Raw genomic sequence first — 17,448 nt, 5'->3', positions numbered from 1 at the left:
CCAGAAAAATCATTGTCCTGCGCTGTTGCCGGTACAGGGAGCGAACAGCGAAGCAGAGAGAAACCACCATGGTGCCAAAGAGGTTTGGTGCATCAACAACACATATGCACAAAACAGACAGGAAACAGGAAGGTCATACAACAGTGAGGCACATGTGACTTTGAAGTGTCTGTCTTTGCTACTGTCCTAGAGTGACCCCCAAAAGCACTGGCCGGACACGGCGTAGCCCTCACAACTGAGCACAGTTCAGCTCTTAATTGTATTGATGACGCTTTAGATGGATGGCATATTATTTTCTGGACAGCTTGGACATGGAGGTTTGATGGATCTGCTGAGAACGTCCATGTGGCTCGCCGGCCTCCAAACTGCGACCAACCTCCTTCAGAACATCTGTTCCACAGGCACCGTGGCCAACATTCAATTACAACTGCATTTGGCTTTGCCATGATTCCCTTTGCTGTGAGCGATGCTGTTTGTCTGTGGTGCTCTGGACCGGCTGCAGCTGGTGATTCAGTCAACACAACGCAGATCCCAGCAGAACTGCTTGTTAAAGTAGAAGCTTTAATTAGACTGTGTTTCAGTTATGTCACTGAAACCCCAATTAGAGCCAAAGCCTATGCTCATTTTTTCACTTCAGTAGCTTAAACAAAGGAGCATACAAGCAGCTTAACCTTGTTTTACAAAACTATTAGCCAAATACTTTGGGGTAAAAAAAAATATGCCTGTATAAATACATTCTTCAGTGTGACTGTGACAAAGCACTTTTCAAAGGACAAACTTACATCACAATTTTATTCTTTTCTCTTCAACAACTATCATTGAAACCGGGGAAACAGCAAGAACCAGAATGATGATAATCATAGCTGTCACGGAAGATCTATAGATCTATGTATATATACAGTGCGTAGGATACACACAACTGTGGCACATACTATTTTGACTTCCTTGCAGACTTAAATTGTAATCGTGTCTCTGTGGGGGCCAAATAATATCATATACGGATGAATAATGAGGAGTTGCAGCCACTGTCAAGCATAAATGAGTACTAGTTCTCTGTGGGAATGTGGATGTCTGTATTCAAACTGAGCAATCTTTCATGCTGACATTTCTAAACCACCTCCCAAGCTCAGACACCTTTGCTCCATATTTATATTATGATTTATTACAAGCAAAGAAAAGTGTTTTTGTGCGAGTTTTAAATGCATCCATGCACTAGTCTCTCATGAGCAGTAAAGTAAACCACCATTAGCATTTCATTGAGTTAAGTTTATTCATTCAATCAATATTTCATTATTATTTAATGTGGGTTTTCTACTGCTGCTGATTGTCACTGATATAGGGCACACGAACATTTTTAATCACGCTCAGTCACAAACATTGGTGTGGAAATAGAGAGCAGTGCCCTCTAGTGTATTTATTGATCTTGTCCAGCCAGTAACTTAAATGCTTTAACATCCTCGCTCTGTCACACTAACAATGCAGATAAACTACTCGCTCTGGTTGGAAACAATACAGTTACAATCGAGATAAACTTTCACTGTACAGCTTGATGCTGTGATGTCACCTTTGTGACAGAAAAAACACACAGGACACATTATTGAACAATATTTCAGTGTGTACAAATTTCTTGATCATACTCTATGGAAAATAAGAATAAGCCTCTGTTTATGTTACTTCTTTACGGAAGAGTATTAGGGCCACTTAAAAAAAAAAATAAAAATTCTGAGAAAAAAGTCAGAATTCTGACTTTAATCTCAGAATTCTGAGAAAAAAGTCAGAATTCTGGGCCACTTAAAAAAAAATAAAAATAATTCCGAGAAAAAAGTCAGAATTCTGACTTTATTCTCAGAATTCTGACTTTAATCTCAGAATTCTGAGAAAAAAGTCAGAATTCTGACTTTAATCTCAGAATTCTGAGAAAAAAGTCAGAATTCTGACTTTTTTCTCAGAATTCTGACTTTTTTTTTTTTTTTTTTTCTTCTTCTGAGAAAAAAGTCAGAATTCTGACTTTAATCTCAGAATTCTGAGAAAAAAGTCAGAATTCTGACTTTTTTCTCAGAATTCTGACTTTTTTTTTTTTTTTTTTTTTCTTCTGAGAAAAAAGTCAGAATTCTGACTTTAATCTCAGAATTCTGACTTTTTTCTCAGAATTCTGACTTTTTTCTCAGAATTCTGAGATTAAAGTCAGAATTCTGACTTTTTTCTCAGAATTCTGAGATTAAAGTCAGAATTCTGAGAATAAAGTCAGAATTCTGACTTTTTTCTCGGAATTATTTTTATTTTTTTTTAAGTGGCCCAGAATTCTGACTTTTTTCTCAGAATTCTGAGATTAAAGTCAGAATTCTGACTTTTTTCTCAGAATTTTTTTTTTTTTTTTTAAGTGGCCCTAATACTCTTCCGTACTTCTTGTACATTGTTTGAGAAAAAATTACATTTTTCTGGTGAATGTCAGTCAGTACGTACCCAACAGTCCCATCAGGAAAACATACGAAGGCACTGGGAACATATTAAGGTGTTGTTGTGCTGTTGATGTATTAATGTATGTAGCTCTGTAAAATTCAAGTTGCTTCGGTAAAGCACAAGCAAACCAACACTTCAATTCTCACGAGGTTGAACAAATGTCCCTTTCTTTAGAGCCTGGCAATATTAGCATGTTTTTGGGTGACATTTATTAAAGACGACTCAACTTAAAACAGCAGGTGTGACGGCACAAGAAATCCAACATTAATTTTCTGAGGTGTGACCAAAGTGAACTCTTGACGGAATGAGTCACTTCCATTTTACTTTTAAAGGACTGAAAACCTGAAACCATGCACTTGTATATTTGACTTCTGTTTAACGTCAAAATGATCAGCCCCAAAAGAACTATGGGACATTTTCCCCAAATACAGACCAGTGATTTTATCTCTTATAAAACGCTATAAAGGAGAGCATTCCTCATTACGCATGGCCCTATTTGGTTCACCTTTAAATGTACCCTAAATATTTAAGTTTACTTCATTCAAAATTTAAAAAAATTAAATAAAAAGCTGTGTCAGCATGTGGATGCTGCTTGCTTGGTGAAGGAAGAGAGGCCTACACATCTAAATCCCATGGTGATTCTGTGGAGGGAGATAAAAGTTCATGTTTGGAAACCATACAGTTACACCTAGAACAATTTGCAGAGGAAAACTGGCCCAAACTTCCCAAAGAGACTTGACTTAACTTGCTGAGAAATTATGGAAGAGGTTATTGTCAGCTGTATGTCACAAAGGCTGCACTGCAGATTATCAATCATCAGAGCTAATAATATTGTTTTTTTTTCTTCTTTCAAATGAACACAAACAGTAAATAAAATATGAATGACTTTAATTCACCTTAATGGAGCTTTTTATCTTTGTTCTTTTGGAACCAAATAAACGATGAACATGTTAGGCTATGATCATTTCCAAGGAAAAGTTAACAGTTAGATCTCATGAAAGAAACGTATAATTATCACCTTAAATGTAATTATTTAATGCACAGCATATGCAGAAGTAAAATATTCTTGCACTGAGGTTGAGTCAGTACTGTGCATTTAAAACTTCCTTTTTCAACTGGAAAGAGACGCGTGGAATAATCTTTATGTGCAATAAAACTCATCTTCATCACCACACCAGAATGGGATTTCAACATTGCCATTGGGTTTGCATGTTGTACCCATTCCTGCATGCTTGTTGTCTCTGTGTAGCCCAGTAATGAACTGGTGACCTCTCCAGCGTACCCCACCTCGCACCTGATGACAGCTGAAACAGCTCAATAGCCTTGTGTCGGTTGTGTCGCTATAACAAATATAGCTAGAGCCACAATAAGGTATTCCTTAGAGAACTACAATTGATATTGGCTTGGCACAGCAAAGAGGCAGGTTTTATGGCTGGTTCATCTCACAGGTTTTTGTTCTTTTCTTAGGCAGTTCAGCATCTTAACGGCCTCATTATTTTTGCTTTCCCACTTCTAAAACATTTTTACTAAGTCTCGCTGCAGAGCAGTGAAGAAAGTCTCCGGTGCACCTCAGTGTTTGACCCTCTGTTGGTAGAAAGAAAACATGTTAAGAAATGTACACTGACTGGAAATAGTAAATGGTCTTGAAAACAATTTGAATTGTGCCAACTCACCTCGATAATAGTAGAGAAATGCAATACCAACCACAAAACTGAAGCAACTCAAGAAGAACATTGGTCCTGCAGAACAAACAGAAAAGAAATTATCATTTATTACTGACATGGACATTTGTTTATGGCATGGCAATAATTAAGGAAACTTCTTTTTTTCCTCTTAAGAATCAAGCCCTAATTACATTATTATATTAGAAATAATTGTGCTTCACTGCCCTCCAGGTGACCCATTTCCCTGCTGTCAAACCTCTGACCCAGTGGTTACACCAGGAACAGCTCAGAGGAATGCAGAGAGGAAACCAATTTATCCATGAACTTAACCCCCTCACAAAGCCAGACCCCTGGATGTAACCGACGCTGAATAGTGAAGCAGCACAAAGCAGTGGGGCCCACATTCTGATGCTATAGGGTTAAAGAGTCAGCAGACCAACGCTGCTGAAGCACCGATGCTACACACTGCCATAGACCGCTGATCAGATGAGCTTAAAGGGCTTTTCTGAGGATCAGTGAGGGATATGGAGGCCCTCTGAATCACACACACTATGAGGTTTTAAAAAAAGAAACGAATGAAAAGATAATTTTGTTTCATGAGTGTGTGTGTGTGTGTGTGTGTGTGTGTGTGTGTCACACTGGTAAATAGAGGAAAAGTTGATTTGCAAATATTTGTAAACGCGTAATCTATTACACAGATAATTTTGCTTCACTGCATTTGCACTCTATTTGTTTTTAACAACAGTATTGTTGTCTATGTTCATTTCATTTTCAACAACAATGGAGGTTGATTAGTCCACCAAAGTTATATTATTATTATTATTATTATTATTATTATTATTATTATTATTATTTATTTTTAAACCCTGCAAGGGCAAGATAAGCAAAAAGCAAAAAGCAAATGGGCATATACATTTACAGGACTTGCATTTTTATCTTACTATGCATGATGCATGGATGGATGGATGCATGGATGGATGGATGGATGGATCTTACTAAAGTGCACAAAATCATTCAAGGATTTGAGAAATGTTGAGGAATGTTTGGTACTTAATGGTTAAAGGGGAAGCCTAAATTGGGCACACGTGCGCTCCAATCCTTCAGATGTCACTGAAAGAAATGTCATCATTTATCAATAACTTTTATAGCCACACCTACTAGAATATTTTTGAAATCTCTGTCAAGCCTAATGCTGCTGAATAAAAAAGACACCTTATATTGACCTTGTTAATATAAGGCGATGTCTTTGAGACCTTGAGGTGTCAAAGACATCTCCGGGCTCTGAGGCATCCATGTAGGCCCATCACGCAACAGAAATCTGTACTGTGGGCGGATCAGAATTACAGACCTTTTTAGAAAGAAATATTCACCCTGTGCTTCCGACAAAAGGCAAGCAGGATCATTCAGACCATAATGAGCAACAGATCTAGAAGCTCAGGCCTGTGATGGTATGTGGTTGTAGAGGTGAACTAAACAAAGCTAATTTACACTTCTGTAGTACTCATGCAGAAAAGTACATTTTGATTTTAGAGCAATACATGCTGCTTGTAAGAGGCCATCTTTTCCAGGGACAGCTATACTTTTGTTCAGTACAAAGGCATAAAAAGGTTGAGGAAGAAGAGGGTATGGGTACTGGTCTGGCCTGCCTGCAGTCTGGACCTGCATCCAAGAGAGAAAATGTGGAGAACAAAATATGATGTGTATGATGTGTCTAAACGTGTACTTTTTCAACTTTTTGGGATGGATGGATGGATGGATGGATGGATGGATGGATGGATGGATGGATGGATGGATGGATGGATGGATGGATGGATGGATTTGGTGTGGTTAGCCCCTGAAGGATTATCAGTCACAGACTAAATTCAGATTTTCAGGCCTTTTGAATTATATGCTCACTGGCCACTTTATAAGGTACACCTGGAATAACATGAAGTGGTGAGTGTATGTATATTAATACACTCACCACTGTATTAGGTAAACCATGTGTGGCTAAAAACCAGTGACTGGTTAGTGTATATCAGTTTCTTTTACTACAAAAAACAAACAAGATGTAATGAAACAATAATATTGGCTAAAAGATAACAGTTACTTGAGGATATGACAGAGTGAATCTCATCTTTTTCTTGACTGCAATCAGCACAAAGATGCTGATTAGATTTACCTTTGTCATTAAGCACATATCGGTCTTGGAGGGCTGCCACATTGTGAGTCCATTCTGAATCATCAGTCATCTCTACAACAGAGAGCTGAATTTGTTAAACAACACCCACACTTTAAACATCATCCTGGAACTGCAGTCCACACAGCATGTTCACACAGCATGTTCACACCTTAAATAGAATGAGCCTACAAAACCTACGTAAGGAATTTACTCAGCAGGGGATACACTATTATGGAAGCCACTAACCCTTGAACTTAAAACGTGATGCATCTCAACATTTCATAAATCTCATGGGTAAATAAGAATGCACTTCCACCTGCTTCACAATTTTCAACCAAGAAACTGATTGAGAGGTCGTGCTCATGGTGTTACCTTTTAACTTGGCTCTGGTGGGCAGGCTAGAGTAGATGTCCTCGGCGTGGAGGTGAAGCGCTCTGTAGAATTCATGACATGCCTCCTCACCTTTCCAACAGAGGTATTTCAGTAACTGAGGTAACCGCACTTTGATGGGCACACTCAGCCTCCTGAACTGCAGGGAAACACATGCTGCGTTGAATCACTTTTCTTTCTATTTTTATAGGTCTTTAAAGGCCTTGAAATGAAATAGATATTCACAAGAGTTTCTTTTAAAGTTATGAGAAAAACTATATGTTTTAAATGTCTTGAATGAACAATTTTTTGAGAGTGAAACATAAATTCAATCTCTGCTTAGTGTAGAAAAACTATAAATTTTGACCCCTTTAGTGGTTTTCAGGATTTCCCTACGATATTTTTTAATCGAAAAGAACGAACAGGATGAAAATGCTCATCGATGAGGAATTAAAATGGAAGTCACACATAGCATAAAAGAGAAAGTTTGTAAAAATATTGCAGTTGTGACCAAAGTCAAGAATGTGCTGACTTATAGAGCAATGAGAATACTTTAATACTCTTTGATTTTGCCGTATTTGATGTATTGTTTGGAGGTATGGGGAAATACATATACTACTAATTTAATACCTTTATTTGTCATACAAAAGAGGGCCATAAGACTAATTAGTAGGTCGGCTCCAAAAGAGCATTATACACAACTTTTTTTTCAAGTCAGGACTATTAAAACTGAAAGACGTGATTGTTTTACAGACATTATTAGTTTTATACAAAGCAAAACACGGCCTGTTACCATGTAATCTGCAAACCCTTTTTACTACTAACAATCGAACAGCTGGAAGAAAATATGAGAATTGCAAGAACCAGACTCAAACAGATGTGTGTGTTTCAGTGGCTGCAGTGAAACACTGGGATTCTCTGGAAAATTATTTAAAATGTTGTTGCACTATTTATCAGCTTAGACACAAGTACAAACAAGAAATCTTTCAATTATATTAAAGGAAAAATATTTGAAAAATACTTATTTTGGGTCTATATATATATATATATATATATATATATATATATATATATATATATATATATATATATATATATATATATATGTGTGTGTGTGTGTGTGTGTGTGTGTGTGTGTGTGTATATAAATCTCTCACGCGCAGCTGTGAGGTCTGATTTGTTTATTTTGTGAAAAGATTGGGGTAGGAGCTCATGAGAATTTGTTTGTCTATGGATTGAAGTTTCTAAATGTTTGATTAATGCATTACCATGGGAAAAAAGAAGAGGAAAAAAGAAAATAAATACATCTCATCCCCTTAGCTTAAACCTGAGGAAGGACAACCATGCTGAGCTTCATTCATGCTTTCCAGACAAGAGTGTCAGTGATTGCTTGTGAATTTCATGAAGGCTTGAACAGTACAATATAGTGTGTAATTTCTTTTGCATGATTACTTTTTGTCTGTAATTTTAAATGAAATGATGCATTGCAACTAATACATGCAGAAACCCAGCTATTTTCGAGGGGTTCACAAACTTTACCTCACAAATTAATTTGTAAATCTGCCTAAAACTTAATTTTGCATATTCAAGGCTGATTTTATGATGAGAGCTATGGATATTTGTTTTTTGTTTTTTTCTATTTTTGTATGACATAGTAACCTTGCAAGCCTCCTTGTCACTGAGTATCTGGGGGTAGATCCTGTTGAGCTGCAGCACCAGTCTGTCCACAAGCTCAGCGTCCACCCTCTGGTCTGAGCACAGGAACTGGGTGTCGGTCTGGAGCTGCTCATCATAGCCTTCAGCGTCTGATAATGACAGATTAAAGAGACAGACTTTTGTAACATTCACTCATTGACTCGTAAACAGATCTAACAGTGTGCAATAGTGTAGAGACGAGGTGAGACTCGGGTTAAGACCTTGTAGTGATGGCGTGCTCCAAAGCTCCATTAGGAGCGTGCAGATTTCATGTCTCATCTTAAGTAGTTTCTTAGTAAGCTGACCCCGGCATTAGGCCTGCTCTGAAAATAAATTACTAAGAGGTTTAGTCCCCCGTTAAGAAAGGTGAGTACTGTCGCAGCAGATTTGTCTGGCCACATTTATTTCAAGTCTTTATTATTGCTGATAATGAAAGTCGTGTTTTTGCTTTTCATCAGCAATTAAGAAGCTACTTTTTTTGCCACTAACATATTAACTGAACCATTTTCAGGAACAAAACAGAGAAGGAAATGGTTTTGAGTCACATTTTTGAGTGGCAACATTTCAGGGGGAAATGTTTTCTATTCCACTATATTTTTTGACACTTTCAAAGTTACCACATTTAAGATGAAGAATTCACATGACAGATAATATAAAATAAAACCCTTGGCTTGCAGACCTTTTAGCCACTTACATCCTACAAGGAGCATTGACATCGTGTTTACTTATGCAGTTGACTGTGACCTGTTGAGCTCTGTTTCTGCCCTTCAAATATGTCTGATATCTCTTTGTGTAAAACAACAAACAAACTCCACCGCAATCAGCTCCAACAGTGATGCGCTGCCTGATATTTCATCACTAATGGCATACACCAGTCAGAGGGACCACACTTGTACATTTACTTTAATTATTTATACATGAAACTCCCAGGAATGTACTAATCTAATAGTAATATTGAATAATGGGAACTCTACTCTTTAAAAAGCTGGATTGGGTAATGGAGAGAGGGAAAAATCCAAAAAAGTTGATCTATTCACTTCAATTCTCTAACTCTTGCAATGTCACCCATCAGCTGTGTGCACATCTGCAGAAGAAAGTAAAAGTATTTGAAACTCTTGGAATTTACAAGTGTTCTGCATTAATTACCATAAATATAATCTGATCTCCATCTAAATCAGATGATAAACAAACACTATGTTTAAGCTGTAAAGACACAATTTTAATGTTTTTTTCTTTAATGAATGTTTAAATAGTTTGTTAAAAACCAAGACATAATAGCTTTTTCCTTAAATATGTTTGTCTATTTCTAATGCAGAAAACCATGTCATTTCAAAGGAGTTTTTATACTTTTTCTTGTCAGTCTATATTTTATTTTATTTATGCATATTTTTTGAGCAGGATAAGCAGCAATTTTGCACAATTATAGTTATGTGGAAATGCTTTTTCAGTTTGTTTTACAGAAAAAGGAAAGTCAAAGGTAAATGTCTTTACTCTTGGAAATGATTGCCATCGACTGATATCAGAAATCAACTGATGCGCACAGCTTGGCTATTGGTACTGTATGTGGATGGGCACAAATGTGTATCCCTAGTCCATGCATTTCCATCTTCTTTTCACTGATCTTTTTAATAAGATACATACGTTAAAAGATTCAGAGTTGCAGCATAGAACAAATTAATATATATCCTTTACCTTACAAGAAAAATAAGAGACTGCATTTCGATTTTTACACAAGAACTTGCTTTTACCCACATCAGCTTTGCACAAGCCGAAATACATTTCTTTGATTTAAGGGGTAACCTATACTTAAAATCTTTATTTGTGCGTACAACAAAAAGACGTTTTTGTGTATCAGTTTGTGGAATTAAACTATGGAATGGTTTGAATTTGGAGTTAAAAGAATGTACAAACATAAAACAATTTAAGAAGAGATATAAATAAATAGTTTATTTTAGGTATAAAAGTGAAGACTGTGTTTAAAGATCACCAGCTGTGTGTTCTGCTATTTCATCATGTTGTTTTTGTATGTTTATATACTTAGATATACGTATTATATTTATATCATAGTTATATTATATTTATATCATAGTTATATTATATTTATGATAGAGCTTACATCTGGTATTAAACAGGTTATTTTTGTAAAAATTATATATATGTATACAAATTAGTGTATTGTATAAAAAGTAAATACAGACATATAATTTATGTTTAGGTGTGGAAAGGGGGTGGGATTAAATAAAATTATACTCCCCCCACTCCTTTTCGAACATGTAACTGAATTATGTGTTTTATGTGTTCTTTATGTGGTGGAATGCCCGACTGTATTTGTTTTCTTATCTTTTTTCTTGTTTTTATACATGCTCGAAATAAACCAAACGAACGAACGAACGAGATCGATGAGTGACTGGGTCTGGATAACACATCACAGCTGATTATGTAAACACAAAGTCCCGCTCGCTCACAAACAGCTTCCGTTTTATTGATAAAGGGCATATACGGACTATACCAAAATAGATGTGCTGCATGACATAAAGACACTACTAAATACATTATTCACAGATCTCGGGGCTATAATAAACTTGCAAGTTTCGACTGAAGATCTTCTGCAACAAGTTGCGCAGCCTCGCTGCAGAAGATCTTCAGTCCTACTGATACTCGAGCCCGAGTATCCAAAAGATATCCTCCTGTATATCATATACAAAGTAAACCGTCTTACCCTGGGCTCTCAAAGGTGCCATCCGGGCCTCGCAGAAAGCGTCCCGGCAGCCCGGGTGTTTGGGTCCCGGTATGAAGGCGCTGGCCGCCGCCAGCCAGCAGCACGACGCCTCGCAGCGCCGCATGACTGCAGCCCGCAGGCTCGGGAGTAATGCTGCGTTCGTTCGTTTACCTCGGAAATCGGAACTCGGAACTGGGAATGACGTCCCAGCCGAGTTATCAGCGTTCCAGTTACAAAGTCGGAAAACAAGTTTGTAGTTCGCATATACCACATGAAAAATGTAAATTACACTATAGCAGCATATATATGCCGAACAATACTTGTATACGAATGATTTAGTGTGACCAAAACTAGAATGAAGTGCTACGAATTTTTACAGAGCTTTCTTCTACTGTTTACAACCGGGGCAGCCATCTTGGAATGTGAACTCGGGGGTGGTGAAGACTCTCCCACTTTCCCAGTGGCAAATCCCACTTCGAGGGGCGTTCCAGTTGAAAATTCCGACTGGGAACTGGGAAATCCCCACTTCCGAGGACAAATGGAACGCGGCATAAGCTGAATTATGGTTCCGCGATAAATCGACGCAGAACTACGCCGTAAGGAACGCGGCGACGCGCAACGTACTGCGTGTCGCCGCGTACCCTACGCCGTAGGCTCTGCGTTGGTGTAACGCGGAACCATAAATCAGCTTTAGCGGGACTAGTAACAGCAGCTTTGAGTAGCGATCACCGAGGCAGCAACAAGGACATACACGGCCCACACACCTCAAAATATCACTTGGAAATATTTAATTTAAATCTCGATTCCTTAAAACGTTATTTACATACCGGTATTGGCTTATGCTCTTGAAAACTAGAACACTGTCACAGTTGAAGACAACATTTTATGAAATATATCTGAGAAACAAATAAACAAACAAAAAAAACAAAACAAAAATGACCAGATTGTCACCATTAAACTTTAGGTTACAAGTTCATTCAAACTGGTATTCGTCCACCACCGCCAGATAACGGGGTTTGTCATCTTCATATTGGTGGCATAAAAGTGCAGTGGCTCCGCTTTACCGCCAGAGGGCAGTTGTGCCAAAAGAGTAAACACAAGGCACATGCTGTAAACCTGTCACCAATGTGCATGGAGCCATCATACTGTGTAGCACTGAAGACATTAAAAAATGGACAAACATGCTGATGTACTAAACACTTCACACAGTCCTCATGAACAGAACTGACAATGCTGTAAGGATTTGTCTTTTAAGATGGTATCCACATCATCAGCAATGTGTCCTCACACGGATATAATCCTTATGGAAAGTTCTTTGGCGTTTACAATCCTGTTTGAGTTCATATTCCTCACGCCGGAACCATCGGTGGTTGGTAGGTTAGCTTTTGACCAGTCGCTGTGTTGTTCTCCGTACTGCCACACCAGCTCAGACACAGGTGGTCCGGGGTACTGAGGTGGACACGAATCCACGGTGCGTGGTAAGAGAGGCTGCTCATAGCCGTGTGCAGGAAGTGCAGCAAGTGGAGGTGGGGGGCCATATGTGCAGGCAGGAGTACTGTAGACATACTGCGTATGGCATCTGTGGAGGAACAGACAGGAGGATGTTCCTTTAACATTTCAAGCAAGTCAAGCAAGCTACAATAGTGTTGTTTTTTTGGAGGGGGTTAAATAATGTTGGTATAAATAGGTCCACACCTGCAGGGCTGCACGTTGCCAGACAGAGCTGGGTTACTAGTGTCCCACAGAGGAAGCATCTTCTCCTGGCCATTGTTGTTGTTGTTGTTGTTTCTGCCTTTGTGGTTGTAGTAAGACCTGCTGTTCTCCTGCGCCTGCTCCTCCAGTGACCACGCTTCTCTGGTATAAAAACAAACCCAAAACTGAACATCCATACTTCACTTTGTTAATTCATTACAAGAAAATGATCATATCTGATACCACTTATTGTACAATTTTTAGGTATCCATACTTTTTTTCCACTATTTCACCAGGGAATGTTGTCCATTTTTTTTAAATAGTGACTCATGCAAAATTATCTTTTTTCAGTAAAACAAGTGACAAGTGACCTCAGATAAAGACAGAGATGAGCAGGAGACCCCTTGTCATGCCCCAATGTTTTTCTACTTCCTTCCTGCTCTATCTGCATGAGCTTTCAGTTGCATGTTGTGCTGGGGGAACCTGACAACATTAGCTTTTATTTATGTTTGATGCATTCAAAAGACTCTAATATTAAAAGTAGCATGTTTTCATGTTTACACTTTGTGAGTAATATTTGCAAACATTAACTTCAGCAGAGTTGGAAGCAGAGTACTTTTTGCATTCTGTTTTTGGCAACTTTGCTCCACTCACCTCTCCTGCCTCTTCTTTTTGTCCTTTTTGATGCAGTCCACCAAACAGCAAGTGAGGAAGGCCATGGACATGAACAAGATTATAACTGAGCTTATAACGGATGCCAGGACAGCCACTCGGAAGCCGTAGTCTTCCTGGGGAGACAGAGCTGGAGTGTGGAAGAAGAAGAGAATATACCAATTGGTTGAGATTCTTATGCAACCGTAACATTAAAGGCTGTTCATCATTCTATAAAATCTGCGAGAAGCCATCAATAGTCAGATTCAAGTATAAGACACAATGCTAATTTTGGATTTTTAGATAATGTCTGCCAGAGAGACTGCTTAAACGCATCACACATCTACTGGGATCGCCCAGAAGAGACTGGCAGCAACAGAAAGCCATTTTGCAACAAGCTGCTCTCTCCAGCTCCCCACGGGAAAGACAATAAAGCAAAAACAAATGCTGTAATATTTTCAACTTCACATCAGACACTTCACTCTCTCCCCTGATGATTCACCCTGAAATATAATTAAACTCCCTCCTCATTGACAAACTGTACTCGACTGAATCAGTATTAGTTTTAATAAAATCTTTTAAAGAACTTTACCCACAAGCACAAAGTTATTCTTTCTTACATGAGTTTTCACACTATTTAAAACAAAGAGGAAGCGAAGCGGAAAAAAAAAACACTCCAAGCTTCATGTAACATCTGTCATAACCGTAGAGCTGGGTGCATGTTTAATGTACCACATTTTCAAAATAATGAGCTGACAGTTGGGGGTAAATTTTGTACCCTTCTGGTTTTAGCATTTGCAGTCTTTATTCTGCACACTCACGCATTAGTAGCCAAGAAGAATAAAGCGATATCAATCGCTGTCTTCCTCTCAACACCAATTGTCATTTGAGGTCTTAGTTTCGGTTCTCTGTTTCTACTTACGTTTACAGTAAGTGTCCCCCACCCAGTGGGTGCTGTTGATGTCGCTGACACAAGTCACCTCTTTGCCCACAAGTTTGTGTTTGGCTGGACACTGCAGGGAAATCACTGTGCCCACATTGGTGCCATTGCCCTGGACGATCCTTTGGGTGCCCAGGGTAGGCGGGGGTCTGGGTTTGCACTGAGCCTGCAGATTAACTAAAGAAAAGAGCAGGTGGTCACTTGGTGAAGAACCAGAATGTATTAAAACCAATACAGCTGTTTGACTGAACTACTGTGTACTGTACGTGCATTAAGTCTGGAGGCATGCAAAGCTCATGCAGCCAGAAGAAATTTGTATTCATACAAATATAAGACAACTCACAATTCATAATAGAACATTTTGGGATGAATCACGTGGGCAAATAATATTAATAATGAGATTGTGCCCCATAAAACACTGAACCTCTGTCTGGACTGCCCAGCACTACGTGACAAAACACAGCCCTCCATAACAGCTCTGTGCGTGCTGCATCGACTACAACTGGATCTAAGCAGGAAGTGTGATAAATCATTGAACAAATGCCTGTGAGGTGGGTGGAAACACAAAAGCCATCCAGCATCACGCTAAAAAACTTGCTATCATACAGAACAGAACAGCTCTCAGCATATTCAAGGAGACAGGACTCTCACCGAGTCAAATCAGCGCACCAGCAGTCTGGCATGATGAAGCTGCAAGATTAACTCAGGACTTCACCAGTAAAAAAACCCAAAACAAAACAAATCTGTCATAAGACAAACAGACAGAGTTATATGTATTATTTGGTTTCCAGGCAATCTAGGAAGGATGAGGTGATCAGGTCGAGGAAAAGTCAAAGCCAGCTCGTTACAAGGGGAGACCCTCTCCTCATTTTTACTTCATACCAGATCTGGGAGCCGGGAAGGGTTGGTCAGAATTCCCTCTGTGTATTTGTTAAATGAAAGAAAATATGCAATAATATGAGCTGGGCTGTGCACCTTTAGATAAAACACTTTATTTCTAAAGGGGCACCCAACGCCGTGAAAAGTATTGGGTTGCATTGTCAGAAACACAGAAAGAAATGTGTTTAAAGAGAAAGAAATAATGAAAATAAACTAAGGATGAGATGCACACATTTCCTGTCTGATCAAAACTTGTGAAAATAAGAAAAGGTGAGAAATATATTGCCATGACGGCCTTAAAAATGTTCTCACTAAATTCACATTATGTAACAAAAGGACACGTTTGAGTGCAACAACAGAGTAGGCTTCACGCTTTTATGTAACACGTGTATCGCTGCCTGAGCTATCGTACAAGTGTCCAGCTGTGCATCAGCATGTGGCATTTAAGTACAACTTTATCCACTTCCTCTTTCTCTCTCGAAAGGGCTGAACCGTTTTGAATCAACTCCGTTATAGCAAAATCAGTAGGCCATAACTGTATAGTAAAAAATATAATCTTTACTGTCGTACAGCTGCAATGAAGACACTCTTCAAACTAATCCCATGTGAATGCATATGCCATGTTATGTGTGTTATATTGTTGACTTTTTCTGATTATTATTATTATTGTTGTTGTTATTATGACTTTTGCTGATTACATCTGGCAGGGGGACTACCGATGTAAATCAGCCTATGGCTGCAATCTGGGTGCATCTACATTTTATTTTTTTATTAAAAGAAAATGTTGCCTGATGTATACTGTCCCTACTAAAATAAATAAATTGAAATTGAAATCCCACTCCAGTACCGTCTCAGTTAATAATCTGTATGCAGCTGTGTGAAAGCTGAAAGTGTATTTAACAAGAAGGTTCAGCATGAACTCTGGCTCACTTAAAACTGATTTATGGTTCCGCGTTACACCAACGCAGAGCCTACGGCCGTACGGGCGCGTAGCCGCGTAACCTACGCCGTACCCTACGGCGTATACCCTGCGTCGATTTAACGCAGACCATAATTTAGGCTTTACTCACAACACACTGCATTTCAAAATGTATGGGTTTCTTCGTTTTCAGGGGGTGAAGAATATTGAGCCAAAATAAGTAAAAAAAAAAAAGAAAAAAAAAAAAAGAAAAAGAAAGAATCATTTTCCACAGCTTCCATGCCGGTATAATTTGGCTCTTAATTTAATTGGTCCTACCTGAGTTGCTGGGGTTAAGGTTGTCCTCTTTCCTGGGCAGGTCTACTGAGGCCGTGGCTGCGGACATGCTGGCGGACAGACAGACGCTCGGAGCGGCTACAGGCGCGTCTACAGCAGCCTCCGCTCGCACTGGGACTTCCCCCGCGTCTCCACGTCCGTGTGTGCAGCATGAAGCCGCGGAGAGACCTGCTCCTCCTCCCGCAGCACGACGGCTGCTCACCTCAACTTTGTTCCGACGTCCGGTCTGAGCTGCGCTCTGCTGCTGTCTCGCGAGCGGATAAAAAAAGAAGAAAAAAAAGCGCTCCAGGCGACAGATGAGACGAACAGTCGGGACCTTGTCAAGCAACGCAAATGTGACTTTGTGGATTATAATCAGGTCGGCTCAGCTTTGCAACATCGGATCTGTGAGAACAGGACGGCGGTGAGCGGGATCCAGTGCGCTGCTGGAGTCAGATCTGATGCTGCACAAAACCTTTAAATGCACACACCAGCAGTGACGAAATGTGTTCTCAGGATGCGCCTTTGCCGGGAGACGTATTTAAAAGTCGCAATTTATTATTATTTAATACATTCCTAAATAAAAAGTATTCGGAAAGGTTAAACAGCCTACGCCACTTAAAAAAATAAAGAATTAAGTTTTACATCACTCATTAAAAAAAAAAAAAAAAAATATTACACAGTATCAATGCCATGTTTACGACGGAGTATTAGGGCCAAACTAAGACAAAAAAAAATGGAAATTACGAGAATAAAGTCGTAAAATTACGAGAATAAAGTCGTAATATTACGAGAATTAAGTCATAAAGTTACGAGAATAAAGTCGTAATATTACGAGAATAAAGTCGTAATATTACGAGAATGAAGTTGTAAAATTACGAGAATAAAGTCGTAATATTACGAGAATAAACTCGTAAAATTACGAGAATAAAGTCGTAATATTACGAGAATAAAGTCGTAATTTATGAGAACTCTGAGCAGTCT

General features: G+C 38.8%; 2 protein-coding genes across 3 annotated transcripts; both read right to left on the bottom strand.

The window, feature by feature from the left end:
* Positions 1–3,331: 3,331 nt before the first annotated feature.
* On the bottom strand, positions 3,332–11,223 carry LOC133457027 (caspase recruitment domain-containing protein 19-like). Of its 2 annotated transcripts, XM_061735843.1 has the most exons (6): positions 11,069–11,223; positions 8,314–8,459; positions 6,658–6,814; positions 6,286–6,357; positions 4,134–4,199; positions 3,332–4,044 (listed from the first exon to the last, which is right to left on the bottom strand). In XM_061735843.1, exons 1-6 carry the CDS (start codon positions 11,190–11,192, stop codon positions 3,953–3,955), a joined length of 657 nt encoding a protein of 218 aa, XP_061591827.1. In that variant the 5' UTR covers positions 11,193–11,223; the 3' UTR covers positions 3,332–3,952. The 2 variants fall into 2 exon arrangements, with proteins under 2 accessions (XP_061591827.1, XP_061591826.1); XM_061735842.1 differs by having other exon boundaries at positions 3,332–4,199.
* Positions 11,224–11,841: 618 nt separating this feature from the next.
* On the bottom strand, positions 11,842–16,852 carry LOC133456335 (sushi domain-containing protein 3). The gene is made up of 5 exons (XM_061734812.1): positions 16,468–16,852; positions 14,334–14,528; positions 13,415–13,562; positions 12,764–12,922; positions 11,842–12,647 (listed from the first exon to the last, which is right to left on the bottom strand). Exons 1-5 carry the CDS (start codon positions 16,532–16,534, stop codon positions 12,353–12,355), a joined length of 864 nt encoding a protein of 287 aa, XP_061590796.1. The 5' UTR covers positions 16,535–16,852; the 3' UTR covers positions 11,842–12,352.
* Positions 16,853–17,448: the final 596 nt, after the last annotated feature.

The sequence above is a fragment of the Cololabis saira genome, chromosome 12 (assembly GCF_033807715.1).
Source record: "Cololabis saira isolate AMF1-May2022 chromosome 12, fColSai1.1, whole genome shotgun sequence".
NCBI classification, from domain to species: Eukaryota; Metazoa; Chordata; class Actinopteri; order Beloniformes; family Belonidae; genus Cololabis; species Cololabis saira.
The sequence above is the reverse complement of the archived record's forward strand: the minus strand, read 5'-3'. Positions and strand labels throughout refer to the sequence as shown.

Excerpts from the sequence above, each read along its gene's own strand:
- LOC133457027 (XM_061735842.1), bottom strand. The coding sequence starts at position 11,192 with ATGCGGCGCTGCGAGGCGTCGTGCTGCTGGCTGGCGGCGGCCAGCGCC. Across the intron at positions 6,358-6,657 it reads CACCAGAGCCAAGTTAAAAG|AGATGACTGATGATTCAGAA; the intron begins GTAACACCATGA and ends TCTCTGTTGTAG. Across the intron at positions 4,200-6,285 it reads ATATGTGCTTAATGACAAAG|GACCAATGTTCTTCTTGAGT; the intron begins GTAAATCTAATC and ends TTTGTTCTGCAG.
- LOC133456335 (XM_061734812.1), bottom strand. The coding sequence starts at position 16,534 with ATGTCCGCAGCCACGGCCTCAGTAGACCTGCCCAGGAAAGAGGACAAC. Across the intron at positions 13,563-14,333 it reads GGGGGACACTTACTGTAAAC|CTCTGTCTCCCCAGGAAGAC; the intron begins GTAAGTAGAAAC and ends TCCACACTCCAG. Across the intron at positions 12,923-13,414 it reads AAAAAGAAGAGGCAGGAGAG|AGAAGCGTGGTCACTGGAGG; the intron begins GTGAGTGGAGCA and ends TTTTTATACCAG.